At 48.1% G+C, this 21,264-nt stretch overlaps 10 protein-coding genes across 11 annotated transcripts; 6 read left to right on the top strand and 4 right to left on the bottom strand.

Moving 5' to 3' along the window:
* Positions 1 to 143: 143 nt before the first annotated feature.
* On the top strand, positions 144 to 1,454 carry FOIG_11484 (uncharacterized protein). Its single transcript, XM_031212055.1, has 2 exons — positions 144 to 670; positions 725 to 1,454. Exons 1-2 carry the CDS (start codon positions 281 to 283, stop codon positions 1,076 to 1,078), a joined length of 744 nt encoding a protein of 247 aa, XP_031058032.1. The 5' UTR covers positions 144 to 280; the 3' UTR covers positions 1,079 to 1,454.
* On the bottom strand, positions 147 to 2,803 carry FOIG_11483 (uncharacterized protein). 2 transcript variants are annotated; one of them, XM_031212053.1, is made up of 10 exons: positions 2,591 to 2,803; positions 2,381 to 2,529; positions 2,267 to 2,308; positions 2,153 to 2,219; positions 2,064 to 2,091; positions 1,989 to 2,001; positions 1,851 to 1,940; positions 1,455 to 1,797; positions 313 to 1,401; positions 147 to 260 (listed from the first exon to the last, which is right to left on the bottom strand). In XM_031212053.1, the coding sequence occupies exons 1-9, from the start codon at positions 2,798 to 2,800 to the stop codon at positions 1,165 to 1,167; spliced, it is 1,179 nt and encodes a 392-aa protein (XP_031058030.1). In that variant the 5' UTR covers positions 2,801 to 2,803; the 3' UTR covers positions 147 to 260; positions 313 to 1,164. The 2 variants fall into 2 exon arrangements, with proteins under 2 accessions (XP_031058030.1, XP_031058031.1); XM_031212054.1 differs by having other exon boundaries at positions 313 to 1,797.
* A 77-nt stretch (positions 2,804 to 2,880) lies between these two features.
* Positions 2,881 to 6,560, bottom strand: FOIG_11482 (uncharacterized protein). The gene is made up of 3 exons (XM_031212052.1): positions 5,973 to 6,560; positions 5,148 to 5,919; positions 2,881 to 5,092 (listed from the first exon to the last, which is right to left on the bottom strand). The coding sequence occupies exons 1-3, from the start codon at positions 6,464 to 6,466 to the stop codon at positions 2,999 to 3,001; spliced, it is 3,360 nt and encodes a 1,119-aa protein (XP_031058029.1). The 5' UTR covers positions 6,467 to 6,560; the 3' UTR covers positions 2,881 to 2,998.
* Positions 6,561 to 7,067: 507 nt separating this feature from the next.
* FOIG_11481 (uncharacterized protein) lies at positions 7,068 to 10,636 on the bottom strand. Its single transcript, XM_031212051.1, has 2 exons — positions 9,547 to 10,636; positions 7,068 to 9,479 (listed from the first exon to the last, which is right to left on the bottom strand). The coding sequence occupies exons 1-2, from the start codon at positions 10,538 to 10,540 to the stop codon at positions 7,213 to 7,215; spliced, it is 3,261 nt and encodes a 1,086-aa protein (XP_031058028.1). The 5' UTR covers positions 10,541 to 10,636; the 3' UTR covers positions 7,068 to 7,212.
* Positions 10,637 to 10,961: 325 nt separating this feature from the next.
* FOIG_11480 (uncharacterized protein) lies at positions 10,962 to 13,404 on the top strand. The gene is made up of 5 exons (XM_031212050.1): positions 10,962 to 11,096; positions 11,152 to 11,574; positions 11,626 to 12,139; positions 12,187 to 12,449; positions 12,508 to 13,404. Exons 1-5 carry the CDS (start codon positions 10,981 to 10,983, stop codon positions 13,349 to 13,351), a joined length of 2,160 nt encoding a protein of 719 aa, XP_031058027.1. The 5' UTR covers positions 10,962 to 10,980; the 3' UTR covers positions 13,352 to 13,404.
* Positions 13,405 to 13,519: 115 nt separating this feature from the next.
* FOIG_11479 (uncharacterized protein) lies at positions 13,520 to 14,644 on the top strand. The gene is made up of 3 exons (XM_031212049.1): positions 13,520 to 13,716; positions 13,771 to 14,424; positions 14,477 to 14,644. Exons 1-3 carry the CDS (start codon positions 13,639 to 13,641, stop codon positions 14,507 to 14,509), a joined length of 765 nt encoding a protein of 254 aa, XP_031058026.1. The 5' UTR covers positions 13,520 to 13,638; the 3' UTR covers positions 14,510 to 14,644.
* A 38-nt stretch (positions 14,645 to 14,682) lies between these two features.
* FOIG_11478 (alkaline phosphatase) lies at positions 14,683 to 16,995 on the bottom strand (the record flags this gene model as incomplete). The annotated part of the gene is made up of 9 exons (XM_031212048.1): positions 14,683 to 14,924; positions 14,977 to 15,229; positions 15,280 to 15,375; positions 15,432 to 15,625; positions 15,678 to 15,932; positions 15,983 to 16,052; positions 16,105 to 16,280; positions 16,328 to 16,487; positions 16,534 to 16,995. The coding sequence occupies 9 exons, from the start codon at positions 16,993 to 16,995 to the stop codon at positions 14,683 to 14,685; spliced, it is 1,908 nt and encodes a 635-aa protein (XP_031058025.1).
* An 872-nt stretch (positions 16,996 to 17,867) lies between these two features.
* Positions 17,868 to 19,169, top strand: FOIG_11477 (uncharacterized protein; the record flags this gene model as incomplete). Its single annotated transcript, XM_031212047.1, has 2 exons — positions 17,868 to 18,021; positions 18,619 to 19,169. 2 exons carry the CDS (start codon positions 17,868 to 17,870, stop codon positions 19,167 to 19,169), a joined length of 705 nt encoding a protein of 234 aa, XP_031058024.1.
* Positions 19,170 to 19,992: 823 nt separating this feature from the next.
* FOIG_11476 (uncharacterized protein) lies at positions 19,993 to 20,100 on the top strand (the record flags this gene model as incomplete). The annotated part of the gene is made up of 1 exon (XM_031212046.1): positions 19,993 to 20,100. The coding sequence occupies one exon, from the start codon at positions 19,993 to 19,995 to the stop codon at positions 20,098 to 20,100; it is 108 nt and encodes a 35-aa protein (XP_031058023.1).
* Positions 20,101 to 20,664: 564 nt separating this feature from the next.
* FOIG_11475 (uncharacterized protein) lies at positions 20,665 to 21,099 on the top strand (the record flags this gene model as incomplete). Its single annotated transcript, XM_031212045.1, has 1 exon — positions 20,665 to 21,099. One exon carries the CDS (start codon positions 20,665 to 20,667, stop codon positions 21,097 to 21,099), a length of 435 nt encoding a protein of 144 aa, XP_031058022.1.
* Between the last annotated feature and the right edge of the window lie 165 nt (positions 21,100 to 21,264).

Below are 21,264 nucleotides of genomic sequence, written 5' to 3'. Positions count from 1 at the left end.
GGCGACATCAACGTATACACCGTTCATATGCGACTTCGTGGTATCATTGACCCGAGAGTACCGGACCCCGCGAAAATGCGCTACACCATAACCCTGGTCTATGATGTACCGTGCACGATATAAGCTGCCAGTACCGGGCTGAATGATGAAAAGAGATATTCAGGTGACCTTGACCTATCTTCGAGTATAGTACTTCTGCTTCACTTGAGAGTTCAGGACCTTCTATTCTCCGGCTGCTATCACTATTGACTTTCCTAGAACTGAACGAGAAACTGTCAAAATGAGATTCCCTTTTGCGGGTCTGGTACTCACCGTCATTGGTTCTGTCCAGTCAAGTCCTGTTGCCCAAGCTGCGAAACCACCACAATTCTTCCTCATCGGTGACTCAACTGTCGCCGTTGATGGCGGTTGGGGTAATGGGCTCCTATCGTACCTGAACGCCCCAGCCAAAGGCGACAATAGAGGTGTCAGTGGCTCTACTACCGTATCCTGGAAGTCTAATGGTCGCTGGGACACTCTCATCAAAGACATCAGTGCGGCAAAGGCCGAATTTGAGCCTGTTGTGACCATTCAATTTGGTCACAATGATCAGAAGGTCATGCAGCTGAATGACTTCCATGCCAACTTGGTCGACATTGGCAATCAGATCAAAGCGGCTGGCGGAACACCGGTAAGTCTCCTATCTGATCTTCAAGTGTTTCGCTCGTACTAAGAAGCGCACCAGATTTTCATCACTTCACTCACGCGCCGCACCTTCCAAAACGGAGAGGTCGTCCAGAACCTCAAGGAATGGGCTACCAAGACTATTGCAGCTGCTGGGGATGTCGGCGCCCAATATCTCGAACTGAACAAAGCCAGCACTGACTACGTCAACGCCATTGGTAATGAGAACGCACAGCGTTACAACTGGGGAGAAGGTGATAGGACGCATCTGAATCCAGCTGGCGAAATTGTCTTTGGAAGAATGGTAGTGGACTTGTTACTGGAAAAGCGGGACGACTTCTCATCGTATTTTACTCCCAACAAGGCGCTTAGCGATAAGATTGCAAAGGGAGAGTTTGCTACTGGCGACGAGTAGCTCCGACAACAGCGGGACCTAGCTTCTGTAATGGAAATAACATGTATTTTGCTAGGTAGATTGCAGCACGAACCAAAGTCGGATTATTAGTTGTCAGGTGGCTTCTGCGCCCAAACCACCTTTCCGCGAAAGTACCCGTGGACCTTCTTTGACCGAATCTCACGACGGTACCTGGCGGCAAAGACGTGGATCTCCTCTCTACTCCACCCCAGTAGGTTTGCGATGAACATTAGAGTGCCTTCGACGTCCTGTAGGATTGCAGCCTGGAAATATTGACCAGCCTCTTTGAGCTTGGGATCTTCAGGCCATCCGCCGATGGGCACCTGGCTTCGGTTAGAATCTATGAGTTGGACGTATTGTAGGATTTAATACATGCCTTGATTTCTTCTTCCTCAATGGTTACGAATCCTGCTTCCTTCATGCTTTCAACTTGGACATTATCTTCGAGAATAGAGAATGGTCGCTGCAGTTTCCGGCCCCCTTCCATAAAGATCTTACCCCACTGGCCCATAGCGCTATCTTCAGACACCGAGTTATCGTCACTGCCAATGCAAGGCGAGGCCTCATGGCTTTCGATATAACCCCCTGGCTTCAGGCATTTATATGCTTGCTTGAACAGTCCGGGCCAGTCGACAATGCTGCCGACCAGGAATCTCATGTGTACATAGTCAAGTGAATTCTCCTTGAAAGTCCATTCCTGGGTACAATCATCGATTTGACTGAAGGGTCAGTGTGTCACTATAACGATATTGGTGATCCATGTCCTACTAACAATTCGAGGTTTGGTGGTAGCCAACCTGGCTGGATTGGGGAAATGTCGGTTCCTACCACTTTTGCGTTGGGAAACTCGTCGGCAAAGTCCCTGTTAATGTAAGCTAGTGGTTCTAAGGACTGTAAGTGAGGGTCATACATCGCCCAAATTCCTACGCAAGCATGGTCAATTAGTTGTCGATATCGATGGGGGAGACAGTGACGCGATTCTTACCTGTGCCTGTTCCTATATCTACAACGGCCTTGACCGAGGCAGACTAATCAGCAAATGGCTCAAGTCACATCATGCGAATTGAAAAGTACCTGTATGTCGTCTTTCAACGGCGCTTTGTAGAGCTTGTCGTTGTACATGAGAATCAGAACATGGTGACTGGAAATTTTAAGCAGAGCGACTGATGTGATACACTGACTCCTTACTTGATGTCTAGTGCTTCATTGGCTTGATTGTCATTCGAAATCCTGGACAACGGGTTAGCTGCGATGCACCGGACTGAATGACAGTGCCCCGCAACCGCTGAGATGACGACTGACCAGTACTGAGCATCGCCTTGTTTACTATGGTATCTCCGTCCATTGATCTCTCGGTAACGCAAGATATCGGATGACAGCGAAGCCGTTGAGCTAGCATTGTCCGACAGTGTAGAGTCATTGTCATCGTCGTCGTCGTCGCGGTCTGGCTCCTGGTACGTCAAAATCTTAATCCCACGAAATGCTTAGGGTGGGTGTATGTCAGAGGCCTACTGTATCCGTCCAATGCTGACCGGGAAGAAGCCCCGTGGGAGCTTCTTCATGGGATGCGACGCCTGTTGTCGGCGCAGGCTGATCAACCGTCTTGTCACTGGCTTGTGTATCAGACATGATGATCAATATTAATGACCAAGGATGAATAGTCCAAGTACCATGGTGCATGATCTGGGTGCGGCATTTAGAAGTCAACACCGCGGGGCTCATCAGATGATGTCTGCCAAGTTCGCCTCTTCTACTCAACCAATATGGAAGGTGGGTATACAGGATGCTGCAACCAACAGACAAACAGGGGGCCCTGCAGGCAGTCTTAGGCGAGACAAAGATGTCGCAAAGGAAGCAAATCGTATATATAATTATCATAGAAATCCAGCTACTCAAAAGAGGGAATACTATCTGCCAAAACTAATCGCAGTATACCCGCACACGACCACTCGACATCGGCACGCTGCTGGGTGAGAGATCCCGAAGCCAGGAGCGCAGCGACTCAATGTCCCATATCTCTCCCGCATCAGCCAACTCGCACAAATTCTCGAAGTGACTCTCTCTTTCAATCTTACACGGTGTTTTGGGAGGACAATCTGCTAACGCACCAATGCCATCTAAAGTCATCTGGGCATGCGTCGAAAACGGCTTGACGATATCCTCCAGCTTCTCCGATTTGCAGACAATTCCATCGTGGAACGGCTGCTGTCTGAAAGTAGTGAAGTTCTCGCCTAGCTCTTGTCTGAATCTGGACATGAACTGCTCCTTGACATCACGTAGGGTGTCCCTAAACTTCTGCTTGTTATTGCGATGATGGTCCAGACCATCAGCCTGGCTTAGCAGAATCCGCAGTGGGCGCTTATCTTCTTGGTCGCAGAGCAGCTTGATAGCTATGCGTAAGGCGCTTTCGGTGGCCTCAGATCGTGTTCGTTCCATTGGGATCACAATGATTACAATGGCGAACAGCTCTTGGAATACATCCGCCATATACTTGATCTCTGGCTTTTGGTCGTCAAAACCGGGACTATCGAGGAAAATGGCTCCAAGGTTACTGGAGTCGTAGGATTGAATGCCCAAAGTTCTGCAAAGACTACTGGAGCCAGGTTTGAAGTAGTCCTCAGATGCACCAGTCAGAACAGTAAGCATTTGACTCTTACCAGCTTCTGTGGAGCCCTGTACTCCGATGCAGATCTTGCCGGAAAGCTGAATTCGGAGCTGGGCGACTTGAGCAACACTGAAAAGCCACTTAGGCCAGAAGAAGGTAGGTGTGATGCACCATTGGTTAGCCTTTACCCCAGGATAGTCTTTCAAGCCCTCTTCGAGTTTGACTCTCCATTTCTCTATCGTTTCCAGCGTATGTGAGCTTGCGATATCCTGCTTCACACGATCGAGGAGGGTCTTCTCCACTATGTCATCGGACTCGGCGATGGGTAGGCCAAGTGCCTGTAAAGTAACGGCCAGAGCACCAGGAAATGACAGATCGAGATATTCTCTGTGCTTGTTGAGAAGGTGACTGATGACCTTGGTGCTTGCAAACAATACGGCTATACCACCAGTGACGCCCATTCCAGCGGCGGAAGTCGCTCCCACCCCCAGAGCTAGGACTCTGGAAAATAACGAGGCTCCAGAGAAATAAGACGGCAAGGCACCCAAAGCAGCTGAGGTGATCCGATGGCCCTCGGTGGACTTGCAGTACCATTCATAGGGCGCGTCAAGTTGAGTGATGATCACAAGATGACAGAATTGAATGACACCCATGACGTCTTGGAACTGGGAGACTGCTTGCTCTGTGCGCCTTGCGCGGTCTGTTGAACGATGATATAGATCATGACTGAATGTCTCGAGCGCTCCAGCAAATGTCGGTACCTTCTTGAATTGCTTCGTTAATGTTGGTCTCTTGGCGGCTTCCCAACTTTGGACAAGAAGCTGAGCTCGGGTAATGCTTGGGGCGTTCTGGCTGATGACCATATCTGTAATAAGCCTTCTAAGAGCTTTAGGGCAGGCAGCAGGGATATCATGAAGAAGGCCAGTGTCAAATTCTTCATCTCCATACGCTCCAGGCATAGAAGCATGGAAATCGGATCCAATCTCAAAGTCCTTCGGCCAAAGCACCTTCAGGATGGTAAATGCATGCCCAAGGCGACTGAAGACAAGATGGGGACTAGCATCGCTGACCAGACCGTCTATGCATCCCACAACAGCTTTGATGTTGTCGACAATCGCCATGACTTCTTCTGGGGGATGAGCATCGCGAGAGGTATTATCAGTTCTGAGGGCCTGGACCTTTGACATCTGAGCAACGAGCGCACGTATCATTGCCAACCTGATACTCTCGAATGTAGCTGGCAGACTAGCTCTGTCCAGGCTCATCGATCTTACCGTGTCAACATCGATGTCTGTAGATCGCCCAAAGATATCATGAAGGGTGATGCCTTTCTGAATGGCGATTGAAGCTTTTCCGATGTCTTCAAAGGGGTCATTGGCTTTGATTCGATACTCCAGCTTGACGGAAGTCTGTCCAAAGAGGTCAGCTAAAAAGTCCAAGTGATATGTAAAAGTGAGTACATACCTGGTAGTGATCAGACTTGGTAGGAAACCCAAGAATAGTAAGAGGGATTTCCTGACTATCCTTCTTGAAGGTTGCTCCTTTCAAGAGATATTGCATCACAGGTGTATCGACGTCGAGTGATACGGTCAAGTGGTCGCTGTGAACCACACAGGAGCAGTTGAGCACCGTTCCAGGCATCGGAAGTATCATCGATGAGGCGTCGGAAACCGCATAATGCAGTTCTGATGAGGCTTGATGTGTAATTCTGGCGCCGACAAAGTTCTTAACACAATGAAAATAGTGTGACATCTTGTGGTATTGGTCAACTTGGCCTGCGCTGGGTATCTGAGGTATGTCGTTGACCCGCAAAGTCTGGACACAGTTTTGGATCCCTGGCACTTCAGCCGCGATGGAGTACATACACCCAAAGTGGCAGAACTTGCCCGTATTCTGCAACAAAAGGTCTAAGAAGTACTCAAGAATAGGCCATAGCATTTGGATAGTGGGTGATAGGTTTCCCAGCGGTGTTCTCAGAGCATCAAAGGTCTGCTTGAACTTCCTCGAGCTCTCGTTAAGTGCAAAGGGAACGTAGTCGTGAGGATTGATAACATGGTGAAAATTGCCGCTCAGGTTCATTTGAAGGGAAACTGTTGTTCCTCGAGGTTCAGCGACCATACACGAAGGTGCTCCAAATGTGATGATGGATATGCCGCCTAGTCTCTCTTCCCAGGCATTGGGAACCGGCTCATGGTTGACCATGGCTAGGTAAGACGAGATAGTCGCCAAAGCGCCTCTGAGATGCAAGATTAGTATTAAATATGGCGACATATCAAGGCTTCCACTCACCCAAAGCTATGGCCGCAAACAACCAGCTTGTGCCTTCTCATCAGCCATTCAACAAGCGGCACAAACTCCTCACTTCGGTTCCAGAAGCCCTTATGGAAGCGCGATCCGATATCATCAGACGTTGCCAAGCGCACGTCCAAATCAGACCGGACATCGTTCATGTCACGGGTGCAACAGAAGCCCAGAAAGACTGTCTGAAGACGATTAGACCAGGCGATGACGGGCGGCGTTGACTTGATCCCCGCTTTCTTGCTTATCGGGGCAATTGAGTAGATCGACGAGATTATATCCAGTTCTCGGATGAATCGGAATCGCTCACTTTGATGAAGATTCTCATCGATGTTGATTCCTTGCTCTTGTTCATTGCAGAGATGGCTGACTGCCGCGGCGCCGTAGAACATGAGCTCTTTGTTGGTGAGTTCTGCGTCGCTCAAGCCAGCATTCTGATCGCTGAAATTGATGTACTCGCTGAGAAGAGTCTCTGTTCGTACCATTTTGGCAACGCAATGATTATGGAGTCCAAATTCAATGTTCTAGGCATTTGATACACAGTTTTGAAGGACTATAATGGCCATCATCAAGGTGACGAGATTCTGAGTTGGACGAGGCTCTGCAACGTCTCTGCATGGTCAGCTCATAAGCGCCCGCCACTTCGCCACTTGCCTCTCATAGGTCCATTTACAGGGTTGAAAAGCCACATTCGTGCTACTGTGATTAGGTGCATGAAACTATTGATCAAGGCAGACTGACTAGGCGAGGCAACATAAAGTTAGGATTTTGATTGACTTTAATACTAAGTAACGAATGATTCAGGTTGGTTGGCAAGGGGAGGCAAGAAAACTTAGGACCTCTATCCTAAGTAATAAAAAGTATTAGGTAAATTTAGTATAATTTAATAAGGATTTAGTAGACCTTAGGTTAGATCTTTCTAGCACCTTGATTTTATATTAGAACTTTTCTTACTCCCCGGGGGTTAGCCGAAATCTGAGGGCCCCTTTAATAAGTTTATCTTAACATCCTCTTTTAGAGTCTGTAATCTTTTCACTGTCCGGGAAATACCTAACAAAGCGACAGGCTTGGACGGAAGTCTCCCCTCTCCAGTATAGATCGTAATGGCTCAGGGAAAGTAAAAGTTTTATACACTTCGCCCGACGCTAGCATCCAAAAGCGAGCTGGCTGGGCGGTTTGCTTGTCCTATGGGTTCTGTTGGGCTTGTTGTCTAAATATTGCTTTTGTTATCTTAATTGTCAGCCTCCTTCAGTTTGTCATGACAGTCTAGCAGTAAGCGTCTAAACTCTTGTCGATAGGGGTCGTTATACGCCAGCATGTCCGTTTTTGCCGAAACAGCACGCTCCAAAATCTCAATGGCTTCCCGGGTCCGTCCAACTTTCTGATATGCAGCTGCCAGGTCGCGCTCTGATGCTAAGCGCCATTGATCGTTCTCTGGCAATGTCCTCCTGTTGAATCCTACCACATGCTCCAATATGTTGATCGCATCTAGTGTTCGCCCGTCAACTAGATATGCATGTGCAAGGTCCTGCTCTGATGCCAAGAGAGAAGAATCATTCTCTGGCAAGATTCGCCTCTCAATTTCAATAACATGCTCAAAAATGGGGACTGCATCCTTGATTCGGCCCAATTGTAGAAAGGCCCTTCCGAGGCTGCTTTCATTTGCCAGCCGCAATTGGTCACTCTCCTCAAGTGTCTCCATACCAGTTACCTGCAACCGCTCGAATATCTCGATTGCATTTTCAGTCTGCCCACTTCCCAAAAGGGCGGTTCCGAGTGAGTAGTGGCACGCCAGACAGTCAAAGTTGTTATATTGCGTTCTCTTTCGAACTTTGATGATGTGCTGTAATATATCGATAGCTTCTTCTCTTTGACCATTTGCAAGATATGCATCTGCCAGTCCTTTCTTCGACGACAGTCGAGAATCGTCTTCCTCATCTAGATGCTTTTCGACATCTACAATGTGCTCAAAGATCTCGATCGCATCTTCGACTCGTTCAACGTTCATGTATGCGGATGCCAGTGCGTGTTCTGCTAACAAGCGAAGGGGTTCATCTTCTGCGAGTATTCCCGATTGAGTCTTGACAACGTGACTTAGTATTTCGGTAGCCTCTTCAAATTGTCGGCGATCAGCATATGCAATCCCAAGAGTAGTCTCTGCTCTTAACCGAAGCAGATCTGTTTCTGGCAAAAAGCCTCTTCTCCACTTAAATACCTCCTCTGCGCATTCACTTGATTCTTTAAATCGCCTATCCCGCGCAAACGACCAACCAAGCTTCTCGAGGAGGGTATATGTGTCATCGCCCCTCTCCTGATCATTGCGACTCAACAACCGCATTGCATGTGGAACATACTCTGATCGTAAAGTGTAGTGAAAATCACCTTCTACAGGGAATCTTGCTGCAAGATGAGATATCGCATCTTGGAAAGACTGCCTCCCGCGTTCATCTTTATGAAGCCAGTCTCTTGTTGCCGTATGCACGAGGCTATGCATGTCGAATGTGTCAGCTTCCTCTCTACGAGCTAGAAAGGAGTAACTGCAAAGTGTTCCGATAGCCGACTCGAACTCTGCAGGTGCTGCTACAGGTAGAATGGACTGTGGAATTGCTTTTGGTTCGATGTAGGATATAAACGATAGCAAGTCAACCGCAAGAGGGTCTAACTTTTGGATTTGATCAAAAGACACAATCCATGTTGTTCCTATAGCGTTTTGGGTACCTTTGTATCGTGTATTATCTCCAAATTCCCTACCAAAGACTTTTGAAACTTCAGACTCAGCGCCCTCAAGAAGCTTCAGGTAAGCTCGTATGGGCGCTTTGTTTTTGTTCAGGTACGCAGAGGCCTGAGCGATGGCCAATGGAAGGAATGTAAGTTTTGTGAGCAGTTCGAGGACCAGTTCTTCGTTGCCAGTTTGCGGCTTCTGAATGAGGGATGTTGTGAAGAGGTGAATGGCCTCTTCTCTGTCCATTTCCTGCACATCGAGCACGTCTGACTGGGCAAGATCGACAGCGATCTGGCGAGTCCGTGTCGTGATCAAAACCACGCCGTTATCGCTCAGCGGGAGATACTCTTCCAGGCCACGCTTCTGTTCAGTTCCAAGTATGAGATCTGGGTCGTCTGCATTATCCACAATCAGGAGCCATTTACCAGCGTTACCTGATCCGAGATGCTGGCAAACAAGCTCCTTCACGTCATCACTGTCATCGGTCTTCTGCACCCTTAGTCTTTTGGCAATCTCCGCGTAGGCACGCTCAGCACCTTCGTTACTCAATGTTGGTACCCAGAAGATAGAGTAATGTGGGTGTTTCTCTTTGACCTCGTGGGCAAATTGCAGGGCTATTTGCGTCTTACCAACGCCGCCTAGTCCGACAAGTGCAATCCGGTTAACTTGTTCCTGGCCAAAGGCCATCTCTTCTAATGCTTGCAAGACTGATCGCCGTCCAGTGAAGCGTCTATTCTTCATCAGCGGCATATAGTAACATGGCTCTGGAAGTCTTCCTAGGACGTTATCAACGCCTGCTATTTCCTGCAATACAACCTTCCAAGTACTCGAAAATTTACTCACCGGCTATCCTCTGTTGCTGGTTGACTTCTGATCTGGGATCTGAGGCGGATGGCAAAGAGGGCCTGATGACATCAAGTAGCGCTCTAGCATATGAAGCAGCCATAGCTGCGGCATATGGCTGCCAGCTCTTATTCTTGTGTCGATCGCCATAATCGCAAACCCCTCGGATGATGCCCACAGGGATTCTGTTGATGGTTCCTGCTGCCTCCATTTCCAACCCGATAATATCGTATTTGTCTCTTAATAAGTTTCGTTTCTCGGCATTCTTCAACAGTTTGTCACCCGATCCAATGGGGCCATACCAGACGCAGGATCGTATATGTGCTGGTCGTGAAGAGCGCTGAATCATTTGGCTCTCATCGTCGTACAGAATGTCGTTGTCTTGCCCAGGGTCGGCAAATGTTCCCGTGGCATGATCTAGATTCGCAATCTTCTCGTAATATGGCAAGAAGACCTCACTTTCCTTGGGCGCTAGAAGCTTAATGTTCCCTATGGCCGACCGAACGATAGGCTCAGCCATTGCGAGACTGTGGCCATGACGTAGCAACTCAAAGCCATCCTCAGTTTCCTTTCCAAGGTCATACGCAATCAGCCCTGCACTATTACCATCGGGAAGACCGACGAGAATATCGCCAAGTCGGATATCACGACCTCGACTGATACTAGGCAATCCCGCCGCCACGCCAACAAGCAGCCCAAACCAAAGATTAGGAAAGCACTTTTTGAGCTGACTGGCGAGTGCGGCTGCAGAACCGTTGCCATATTCTTGACCCGCCGGCAGAGTCGCTATAACGATGTTGTGACCACCCATGACACCAGCTTCAAAAATATAGTCATCACCGCGGCTGACGGGAAACCGACCGTGATGTCTTTCATCCAGCAGACACAAAGCAGCTCTTGCTTCAATCTCGAGGGGGGCAATCCAGGCGACTTTGTACTGTTCTGGATCTAGAATGGCCGTCCGATCTTCGTAACGTCTTTTCATGGTTGACATCTTTTCGGCGATGTTGCCGGGCGGCTTCGTCAGAGGTCCTTGTGTAGGCACAAGAACAGTTCGTTTTCACTTGATAATATTGAAGAAGGAAGTTCTTGAACATTGCGATAAGCAAGAAACCCCGCACGCCGCAGCAGGGATGACCAACAGTGCGGCCGAATGGTCTTGGCCTGCAGATTGTCTGTCTGCCTTGAGGTCAGCCTCCAGGGCTGATCGTTTAAGATCCGCCACTAAAATGGCCCCCTATTAACGCGGAAGTCACCTGGCACAACCCTGCCACCAAGAAAAGCCACCAACTGGCAAAGGCGTCTTCCTCAGTAAACCTCACCCGGTATTGTCTAATGATTGGCTACAATATCCCCAACCCTCGATCAGGTTATGATTTTCTTGTGCCAGGTCTTGGGAAGTCCATTCTTCTTGCTTCTAAGAAACGACATTCTATGCGGCCACTGAAACGGCGTAAAATTGTCGCCTTCTTAGGCCATTTTAAGCAGCCATTCCAGATTTTGGGAGGTTCAATCCTTACCAAACTTAGGGCGATGTCATTTGGGTATAGGTACCATCCCATAATTGCCTCCAGCCCCCCGCGATATGACCATTGACGGAGGTAGTATCGGCGACTTGATCGCCATCGCCGGCCTAATCGAACGCATCGTCGTCGAGGTGAAGTCATACAAAGAGGCGCCGCACCACTTCCAACGTCTCGCAATCGAGTTAGACTTTCTGTCAAAGGTTTGCCATCAGGCGTTCCATCTAACACCGAGTCGTGTCGGTGAGCAAGCCAGGCTCGAGAGAGTACGGGCGATTGCGTTGCAATGCCTCGGGCCCTTGCAAGACTTCGAAAAAAAGATGAGGAGTTACGACAACACTTTGGGCCCGGGAAACTGCATAGGCAAGAGTAAAAAAGGTTGGATACAGAACTTCAAGAAGCGATTGCATTGGTCGGCTATCGCGCGTCATGAAGTGGATGAACTTCGCGCAATACTAACGAGTGAGATCTTGGCGATCAACACCCTGTTGACTATGCAGAACTGGTGAGTAATCCGTCAGTATGTACATCTTTCTTTGTATCTTACGTCGTGTAGGGAGAGTCTAACACCAAAGAATACCACGAATAATCCCTTTGCCGATCATTTGAAGGCCCTGATCACAACCACGGAGACCGCTTCTCGTGAGATTGAAACCTACCTCCTCGAAGCCAAGGCTGGGTCTGAACGACTCGAGAAACTCGTGGTTGCTGCGAACTTGACACATGCCGAGCAAGAAAACACACTGAACTTAATGGAACAGAATGCTGAAAAGACAAGCATGGTTCTGGACGCCATCACCAATACCATGGGGGCGGCTTCATCGCAGCTTGTCAGACTGTTCTCCCTTACTGAGCACCTGGAGCGATGGATCAAGACTGTCGTTCAATATTGCAATGAAATTATTGGTCTCGTCCAGCGAAACACTCGCATTCTGCTCTCGCTCCACGACATCGTGGTGAGGTTAGAGTCAGCGATGAGGGCGCCTGGCGTAACCTGCCCGGTTCTAGAATTTGAAAATCCCTTTGGGATCAAAATGGCCCTTCCATACCAAATGTGTGACACCTGGGAGGTATGATTCGCATCGGTGTGAGTGGGCATTCTTACTGACATGCCCAGGGTCTATGCCGGCTGCTCGTCGTGATGTTCTACAACAAGCCAGGCCTACGGCTGGTCGAGCGCCGACGCTTTGTCGTTATGCAATCGCGGTCAAATATGCCTATCAAGCCGCAGGATTGGTCAACATCTGTGGTCCCAGGAGACTCGTTAAATATGTCGATTCTTTTGGAACGGCTTGGCAGCCAGTCGGCAACATTTTCGTGTCCTAGATGCGATCACGTATTCAACTTAGCGAAATCTGATTCCCAGCGAGGATACCAATGGTAAGTGTCCTTCAACAGTCCCTTCCAATAGCACACAACTGTTGATACCCTGGCTTAGCCCGAAATGTCTCCTTTGGTCAGATACTGTGGACGGAGCGCAGTTAGGCATCTCCTCCGATTCTAGCAGTTTGACGGTCCCGGTGCCCCCTCCAGAACCTGTGCACTGGGATTCGTGGAACGGCCAGTGGAGATCGAGGTTTAGACGTCCACAGGCGCTGTCGCGATTACGAAACTCTGGTATGCCATTTGACAGAAGCCCAGCTGCGAGCACCGAGGACGAAGAAGTGGATGTATCCGCCTTTCGCCGTGTTCACGTCGTTCCATTCGAGGGAGACCTTTTGCGATCTCTTATCAGGATCGGAAGTCGTTGTCGAGATGTCGTGCTCAAATATTCAGCAAACTTTGAACCGAACAACCCTCGGCTCCCCCCCGAGACAATTCTGGAATTCAAGAGGCTCATCCAAGAAATGAACGAGCTTAAGGCGACAGGCATTTATCCCCTTGCTGAATTGAGTGCACGTCAGGGAACAAAAAGTCACAAAGAAGTCCTGGAACACTGGATTAAGAGAACTTCCCAAGTAATATATCATCCCCTTGATGACCCATTGTTTCGTGCGAGAGTATCCCATGATGAGATATGGGCAATCCACCAGTGGCTGGCGAACTCTGCACCGCTTGAACTAACACCAACTATAACGCAACTTGGGCCCGGCTCCTTCCGTGATGAGTATTGCAGAAACCAGCATTCGCAGCGGCTTGCCACTAGGCAGGCTAACGCTTACTTTCCATCGGCTCAACATGCCTTTCAAAGCGGCTCAAAATGGACATTGGAGTCTCGTGGCAATAATGGGCGCTATGGCACAGAAGGGAACATAGAGGATGAATTATACAAGTACATGTAATACTATGGCTTTACAGTGAAAATTAAGTTATTCAGCTAAATTATTAATTATCATCCTTTTATTTATAATCTATATTTACATGTATTGGTCTCAGACGTGTGCGCGACTGGCGGGAAACGTCAACAAACCCCGCCTTTCGCCTTGCTTATCTATCTACAAGGGTATGTCACACATTCTGCCCTTGCCGTGTAAGCATGGATAAACAATAAAAGAGTTGTCCTCCGTGCTTATGCATCCCGCGGGTTTCTCTCTCTCCATTATCCTGTACCAACTACAATCGACTTACCATGGAAGAACGCAGGAAGCTATATAAAAAGTATCCATCAATGCGAAAGCTGGAGGAGCTCGGAGACGCATACGTTGAAGTAGGTCCATTATCTGAAAGCGTCGCTCAATCACTGACTAAGTGGTTTCTCAAGTGGAATGATGGTCGCGAAGCTGTTCTTCTACGCTGGCTTTACGACCATCCAAACTTCCCGAATATGCGCAACAATCCCCAGGTAATCTGCGAGGCCATGGACGAATTTGCTGCTCAGCGAGACTTCCTGATCAACATTGGCCCAGACAAAGCAGAAAGGATCGCTACTCTTATTACTGAGACAAAGCCCAGCGTCTTTGTTGAGGTGGGTGGTTACGTTGGTTACTCAGCACTATTCTTGGGAAACGCGTTGAAAAACACGCATAAAGACAACCAAGATGCTAAGAACAAGGCTGTCTACTGGAGCCTCGAAGCCGATCCGGTTTTCGCAGGTATCGCAATGAACCTTATCGATCTAGCAGGACTATCAGATGTCGTAAAAGTGATCACGGGAAAGGCTGCCGATTCGCTTACTCGACTGAAGGAAGAAGGAAAGCTAGAAAGTGTGGATATGCTGTTTCTAGATCATGTCGAAGAGCTGTATGTCACGGATCTCCAGGTTGTCGAATCGCTAGGATTGCTTAAGAAGGGAAGCCATATTGTGGCAGATAATGTCCTTCGCCCTGGTGCACCTGAGTACAAACAGTATGTCAAGGAGCATAAGTCCATGGAGACCCGAGCTATCATCGGTCTGATCATCCCTGGAGAGTTCGAGGTAAGTAATGGCTCACGAGTGTTATTATCAGTCTGCTGATTGTAGGTGATAGGACGAGATTGAAGTGACAGAATACAAGGGTTAGATATTGCTTTATCATGCCTATGGACATGCCCAGCACGTTCTATGACAATTGATCTAATTTTCAACCAGGGATAAGCATGGTATATAGCGTTTACCATATAAACCACCTTCAATATCTCTGTGACCAAATCTCAACACTAGTCTACCCTTCGTGACGCCGATTGGCCATGTCGATTAGGATGAACCAAGGAAACTAGGTTCTGGGTTGAGATACATCTTGTCAAAGCCTTGAACCTTCCAAACTCCGGTCTCAGTATTCAACGTCAAATTCGTGTGCTTTATTTCCCCGGACTTCAGGGCTCCAGACTCAGCCTGGACGCCATCCTTCGGCCGATGGATGTGGTTATCCCCAGCAAAAACCGTAAAATTAGCTAATGGGATCTCCCAAGCATTATGAGTCGCAATAGATGGTGAGCCTTTCTTCCTGTTAGTATCGTGCCGAGTATTCACAATGGTTGCTTGACTTACCAAAGAATTGAGCTGAGACTTTCTTTGGAGCGACGGACAAGTGAAAGTAGCCACGGTAATATCCTTCTTGCCAGAATAGCTCTTTGTTCTCGGCGATAGCTTTGCGAGACAATCTTCCTGCGTCAGGCTCGATCGTTTTGAGTCCTGACGTACCCCATGAGCTGACCGCGGTACCTGCGAACTCAGCCCCGATGGCACCCTCTCCTGTCTTTGGATTGTACTTCTTGGTACCCAGCCACGCCAAATCAGATACCTGCTAAAAGTCAGTGGTGTTACTAAGACAGGACTGGTGTGATCTCATACCCAGTTCATATGACTATCTCCAGACAAGAAGATGTTGTTGTCGATCTTGTTCTTATAGAGATGATTGAGTGTTCTGTTTCGGTTCGCGATATAACCCTATTGGAGATCAGCAGTGGGGTTCTTCTTTCGGAAGTGAGATATGGGAATCTTACATCCCAGGTGTCTCCTCCCCCAGCCGCGTCCCCTTTAATTTGGGAGAATACGATCTGGTTTCCGATCACTCGCCAAGTTGCGTTCCGATCCTTGGATTCGGATAACGAGCGATAGAACCAATTCTCTTGGCGACCACCCATCAGCGTCCTACTTGGATCGTCGCTGATTTTCTCGATGTACTTGTCGTTGACGTCTGATCGTGGTTAGAATGTGAGACTCTATGAAACCTCCAAGAAAGTACTCACAGTCGGTTCCCTTGCTTCGGTCGTATAATCGGGTATCCAATATCACAAGGTCCATCAGCTTTCCCAACTGAAAAGATCTCCAGACTCTTAAACCGTCGTCCATGTCAGTCTGCCTGATTGGCATCCACTCAAAGTACGCTCGGACAGCGTTGGCTTTGCGTGCATCTGTGGCTACCTTCGGACCTTCTCCTTTGAAGGTGTTCGGCTGGTCGAAGAAGTCAACATATCCATCTCTGTAAGCGTTATCGGCAAGCTCTGGTCCAGATTAGTGACAGAACTTCCTGTACGTCGTGGGGAAGCCTTACCATGGTCGTCCCAAGTTGTAATCCAAGCTGAGTTTTGGGCCAACAGTTGCAAGTCAGGATCAGTCCGGTGCTACATAGAGTCAGAGCCTGATTTGGATAGCAACAGTTGCATGGGTCCATACCTGTCCATGGCGTGCACGGTAGTCATATAGCGAGTATGTCGGGTGTTTCGGAATCGACCCGCGCTCTTTATACAGTGTATAGGTGCCATACTCATAGATGTAATCACCAAGATGAACAACCCAGTCGTGATTATCCTTTCGGGCAGCATTGCCGTAGACGTTAAAGTATCCTGGGACTTGGGCTGGTCAGTGACAGTTTGTAGACAGGCATCTCCACACTTACAGTATGCACTGCATGAGAAAACTGCCAGGTTGATCTCTGACACGTCATCGTCAGGCCGGGGTGCAGTCTTGGTCCTTCCTAAAGGGCTGGTATTGTTCGAGTTGCAAACAGTGAACTGATAGTGGTATGTCGTCAATGGCTTCAAACCTTTGGCTTCAACCTGCTGTCGGTTAGTTATAGTGCTTGATCTTGATATGAGAACCCACCTTAACTGTGTAGTCGATATCCGCGGTCGTATAAGCCTTTCCGCTGCTCACGATCGACTTTGAGTCCTTCTTGCCAACTGGAAAGACTTTCCAGTGCAAGCAGATAGGATTAGGATCGGCCTCTATGAACTTCTTGGTCTCGTGGCTGTAAAGCGGTTCGGTTCCATCAATCGGTGCGGTGTCAGCGGAAGATGCATTAGTTGGGGCAATTCGAGTCCACAGTATAACGCTATTGGGCCATGGATCGCCTGATGCAACACCATGAGTAAAGTTCAGTTCCTCTGGCTTGAATGCGACGTTTCCACGCTTCCAGGAACGTCGCTGGACTTGATCGACATCGATGCCGAACTGCGTATGCCGAAGCGAGGGACTTCCATAGTTGATGTTACCATCAAAACTAGCCACTGAGAAGATTACAAAAGTCGTAAGAGTGAGGAGTAGTGAGATCAAATAGGTCTCCATGTTTATATAACGTTAAGGGGATGGAACGTCTTTGTTGACTGATCAATATGTAGCCAAGCGCCGTCTTATATACATGATATGAACAACTTCCCCTCTTCTACCCCATCCAGCAACAGCTGATTGCCGAGTAACTGGTATCACATGTCGCCTGGAAACGATCGTATACTCGGTTGAGATAATGCGATCGCTTTGAGAATGAGGTTAGTGGAGTCACATCAGCGACCAATCAGTAGGTGATCAGCGCGCCTGGTATAGCTCAACATGGCAGGAGGATTCTTAGCTCATGCGTGGCTTGGGTCCACTAGTCAAGAATAAGAATGAGATATGACATTTTCAATTGTATTACTGTAGAGATGCTCATTGGTTACACTTTTCTCTTTAGTCATTGCAAGAATGTTGCTGGCGTCTGCTGACCCAGTCGTGCCAGACGTCATCGTCCTCTTTGAATCAACACACACAAGCCAACATTTACGAGCAGAATCAGATCGGCATTAGTGAATCTCAGCCAACGATCTGTCCTTTCTATCTACGCAATATACCTAAGAGTACCTCTTTTCTTAAGTTGTAATAATAATACCTTCTGTTAGTTACTTAGTTTACGTAAGCTTATAATGTCTTGGTTGCAGTTGAGACTTGTGGCTTAGAGCTTACATCAACACTGAGAACTTAGTAGTTTTAGACATTGCTATTAAATTATTCACGGCTCCAATTACAGCAAAATTATCATTCATGAACACAGATTCACAAACTCTGACTGAGAAAATTAGTAGTGAGTCACAAATTAACTTTTGGTTCTCGCTGTTATAAGAACAGTGCTCCACCCTAGAAGTTGGAATTTTGAATTTTCTCTTTTAGCAACACTTCACCTCGCCATGGAAGATCCCAACCAAAACCCCCAGGTCAAGCCATCTGGCCGACTCCCGAGTCTCCTTAACCCCAAGTTTCCAATCTCGAACGCGACATTTCATTTGTTTCCTAACCTTCCTACGGAGCTAAGACAAATGATTTGGGAGCAAAGCCTGACTTGTGAGCGATATATTACAGTCGAGCTTTGCACCGTCGATGATACTACTGGCAAACTTCGTCGCAATGGAAGTTATGGCAAAGCCTGGCCAGTCCCAAAGCCATATAGACTTCTTTTCCATTATCCCCCAAAGCCTAGCGCCTTATTCAGTACCAGCGTTGAATCTCGTGCTAGCGCCCAACGATTTTATCGCATAGTACTTCCTTGTTTCTATGTCACGGAATCTCCCTCGATCATAGATTCACTCCAGATAAGTGAACAGAACGATCAGCGCAATCCGCAAGGGATCGTTTTGAGCCACATCGGTCCCAGACGCAAAAGACCTCAAGCTCTCATACCAGGGACACTTTCCTTCAATCCTGAGCTGGACACCTTGGAGATCATGGGCTTGCCTCAGTTCACAAACTTTGCGAATGACGTTTGGAACCATGACCCGCGTAACATAGGGTTATGTCACGTAGCCTTATTATTGAGGCCTAGGTTACTTGGTTACAGAATTCCCCATCTTCCTGATTATGCCAGTTCAGAAGACCAGCTGCGCCAAGTCATAGCCAGGCTTCGAAGTGTTACATTTGTATACTACACTAATGTGGACACAGTGACTCACACATCTCTTGCTCATCGCAGGTGTCTATTGCAGAATCGCTGTTTACTTCCTGTCGCATGGGCTACCGGCAGCTTTTCAAGACAGCAGGATCCACGACTCATCGGACAGGAAGTATTTCATAGTGTTCATTTCGATCTTTGGAGCATAGAAGACTTCGATAAACCGTACCAAACATGGATGGAGTTGGCAGAGAAATTGAGAGTGACGACGCCCTGTGCCTTCAAAATTGCTTACACAACTAATCGAAGCAAATCGCCAATCAGGTGTGAATCTGACGCTGTTGCCTATTTGAATTCCGAAAGCGAAAGATGGGAACAACAACTTAACAAATGGGAAGCATCCCAGCAAGAACAAGCATGGAGAGATCCCAAGGAGACCAAACGGCAGTCCAATGGAGCAGTTGAAACTGCAATTGGATTTTGGACATTTCCTATCGAGCCTCATGGCCAATTCAGTCGAGACTACAACCGCCCAAAAGGTGGACGCCGGTGCTTTGATGACCTCTCTGCTTCCCGGCCTGAACTGTGCCTATTCGACCTATAGGCCTCACGTCTCAGACTTCATACAGGGTGCACGAACATCCCTGCAACCGGCGGTGCGTTTGACATAAACTTGCACCGCAACACCAAGATCGTGGCTCACGCTGTGCTAAGAATAATCCTCTGAACGTCAAAAGACTGCAGGCCTTACATCGGAGTGAGAAAACAAACCGGTAAAACATCATACGAAGTTGATCAAAAACTTCCCTAATATATCCTAATATCATCTAAACATTTCTATCACTTAGTCTGGGCGGGGGGATTCTTTGTCGTGCAGAATAAGTTCATATACATGATTCAAAATACACTCCAAGAACCTCTGCATATACTCCCCACTATGGTATTGAGAATTGAAAATAATAAAAAGTTGAATCTTCCCATCCCAACTGCCAAGCAAGATTGCAACACCAGTAATGATTGATTGACTGGCGGCCCAGATATTGGTAAGCTCCATCATCTCATTGGATGCAGCCACTACAGAGCTCAGGTTGCTGATTGAGGAGAGAGAAACAAGATAGAATGGTGGGTCTGAGATAGACCAGGCCACGCGAGGGGAACTGGGATCTGAACGTCAAGGAAGCGAAGAGAACCTGTTCGTGGATATCCTCCGATAAGATGGGTTTGTGCTTGTCATAGAAGTCTCGAACTTCTGTAGCTACTTGAGTTAAGGTTTTTGGCGCAACATCTTTGTCAACTGCCAGCCCAGGAACTTCCAAGTCAATGCCTAAAGCATGTGCGCAAACGGCGTGATACGGTGCGCCCGCATAATCAGGGCTGTTATGCGGTTCCTTGCAAAATGGGCGGAGGTTTGGCATGGGACGATCGACATGGTGAACAGTATAGGCTTCCTGTTTGCGAGGCTGGGACTCAGCGAGGGCCATTTCCAGAGCCAAGACGAAGACATGGAAAAGGTTCTGCCTCAAGGTCTTCATTAGCCAACACGTATTCATACTTGGCTGATTGGGTGTAAAATTGGGCAGCCTAAGTAAACAGCTGGTCGAGATGCTGTAGAATACCAATACCATCGGTAATGTCGTGAGGGCATCGTAAGAACAGGGTTTGGTGACTCGCATCCCCTTTTGGCTGGATCATGTACACGGTTGGAACAGTAAAGACGGGAGCATCGTCATTAAACCACTAGAGTGTGCTTTTATCAGTGCTGATGATATGGAAGGTCGAGCTCAACCAAATCTCAACATCCTCATTATTCTCAAAAGGCTTGTGGGTCCTATAAACCCTGGGGAAGCATGATTCACTGTCCATGTTGCGTCACGCGCTCCAACTCGTCTACTGTCTCCTGTCTTTTCTTTCTCCTCTTCTCTCTCTTCTCCGTCCTTCCTTCTCCTCTCAATCTTTCTCATTTACCATACAGTCTCCAAGCTTCTTTCTCGCTCAGGACTCTCCAGCATTTTACAGCACTTTCAAGGTATGAGCGGTCTGGCACCTTATGCGCTTCATGCTAATATATTACCTAGCAACTCTTTTAGCCAGCTATCGCCATGGCCGCCCAGGAGATCGACGTTGGCATGGACCAGTGGCGTTGCGCCAAAGGAAACACTGTCCTGTCGACCGGCGGTCTCCTCACATGCATTAGAGTTGCTATTGTGGGAGAGTACCCAACTGGATACGATGGATACGACCGCTTCTTAGTCCATATCAGCGAGTCTCCCCCTGGAAAAGCAGCAGCTGCAGATCTGTACAACGCCGTCGTCAATGCTATGAACGACCATGATTTCGAGATCACCGAAGCAACGCTGGTTGTCCCAGACCCGAGATCCGAAGATGATGAGGCCTTCACTGGGTGGGTTTATGAAACGATTGACTATTTCAACCAGTTGGCCGATGGCGAGATTGAGGTGGAAGCTCATGACACAAATGAATACTGGGAGTTGGGAATCAACAGTGAAAAGGAGATTTTCTATGGTGCAGAATAAGCCAAGCATTCTTTAGAGCCTCGATATCGCGGCCATGACCATTGTTGGAAGAGAACTTGAATTGGAAGGATGCGCAGGCAGTGACGGGATAACAGCCGTGGCCTTCTTTAGTGTAAAGACAATAAAAGCTTTCACACTCGTCGATCTGTCTCTCCCAATCTCCGC

The sequence above is a fragment of the Fusarium odoratissimum genome, assembly GCF_000260195.1.
Source record: "Fusarium odoratissimum NRRL 54006 unplaced genomic scaffold supercont1.22, whole genome shotgun sequence".
NCBI classification, from domain to species: domain Eukaryota; kingdom Fungi; phylum Ascomycota; class Sordariomycetes; order Hypocreales; family Nectriaceae; genus Fusarium; species Fusarium odoratissimum.
Note: the sequence above shows the minus strand (reverse complement) of the source record. Positions and strands in the feature narration are given on the sequence as shown.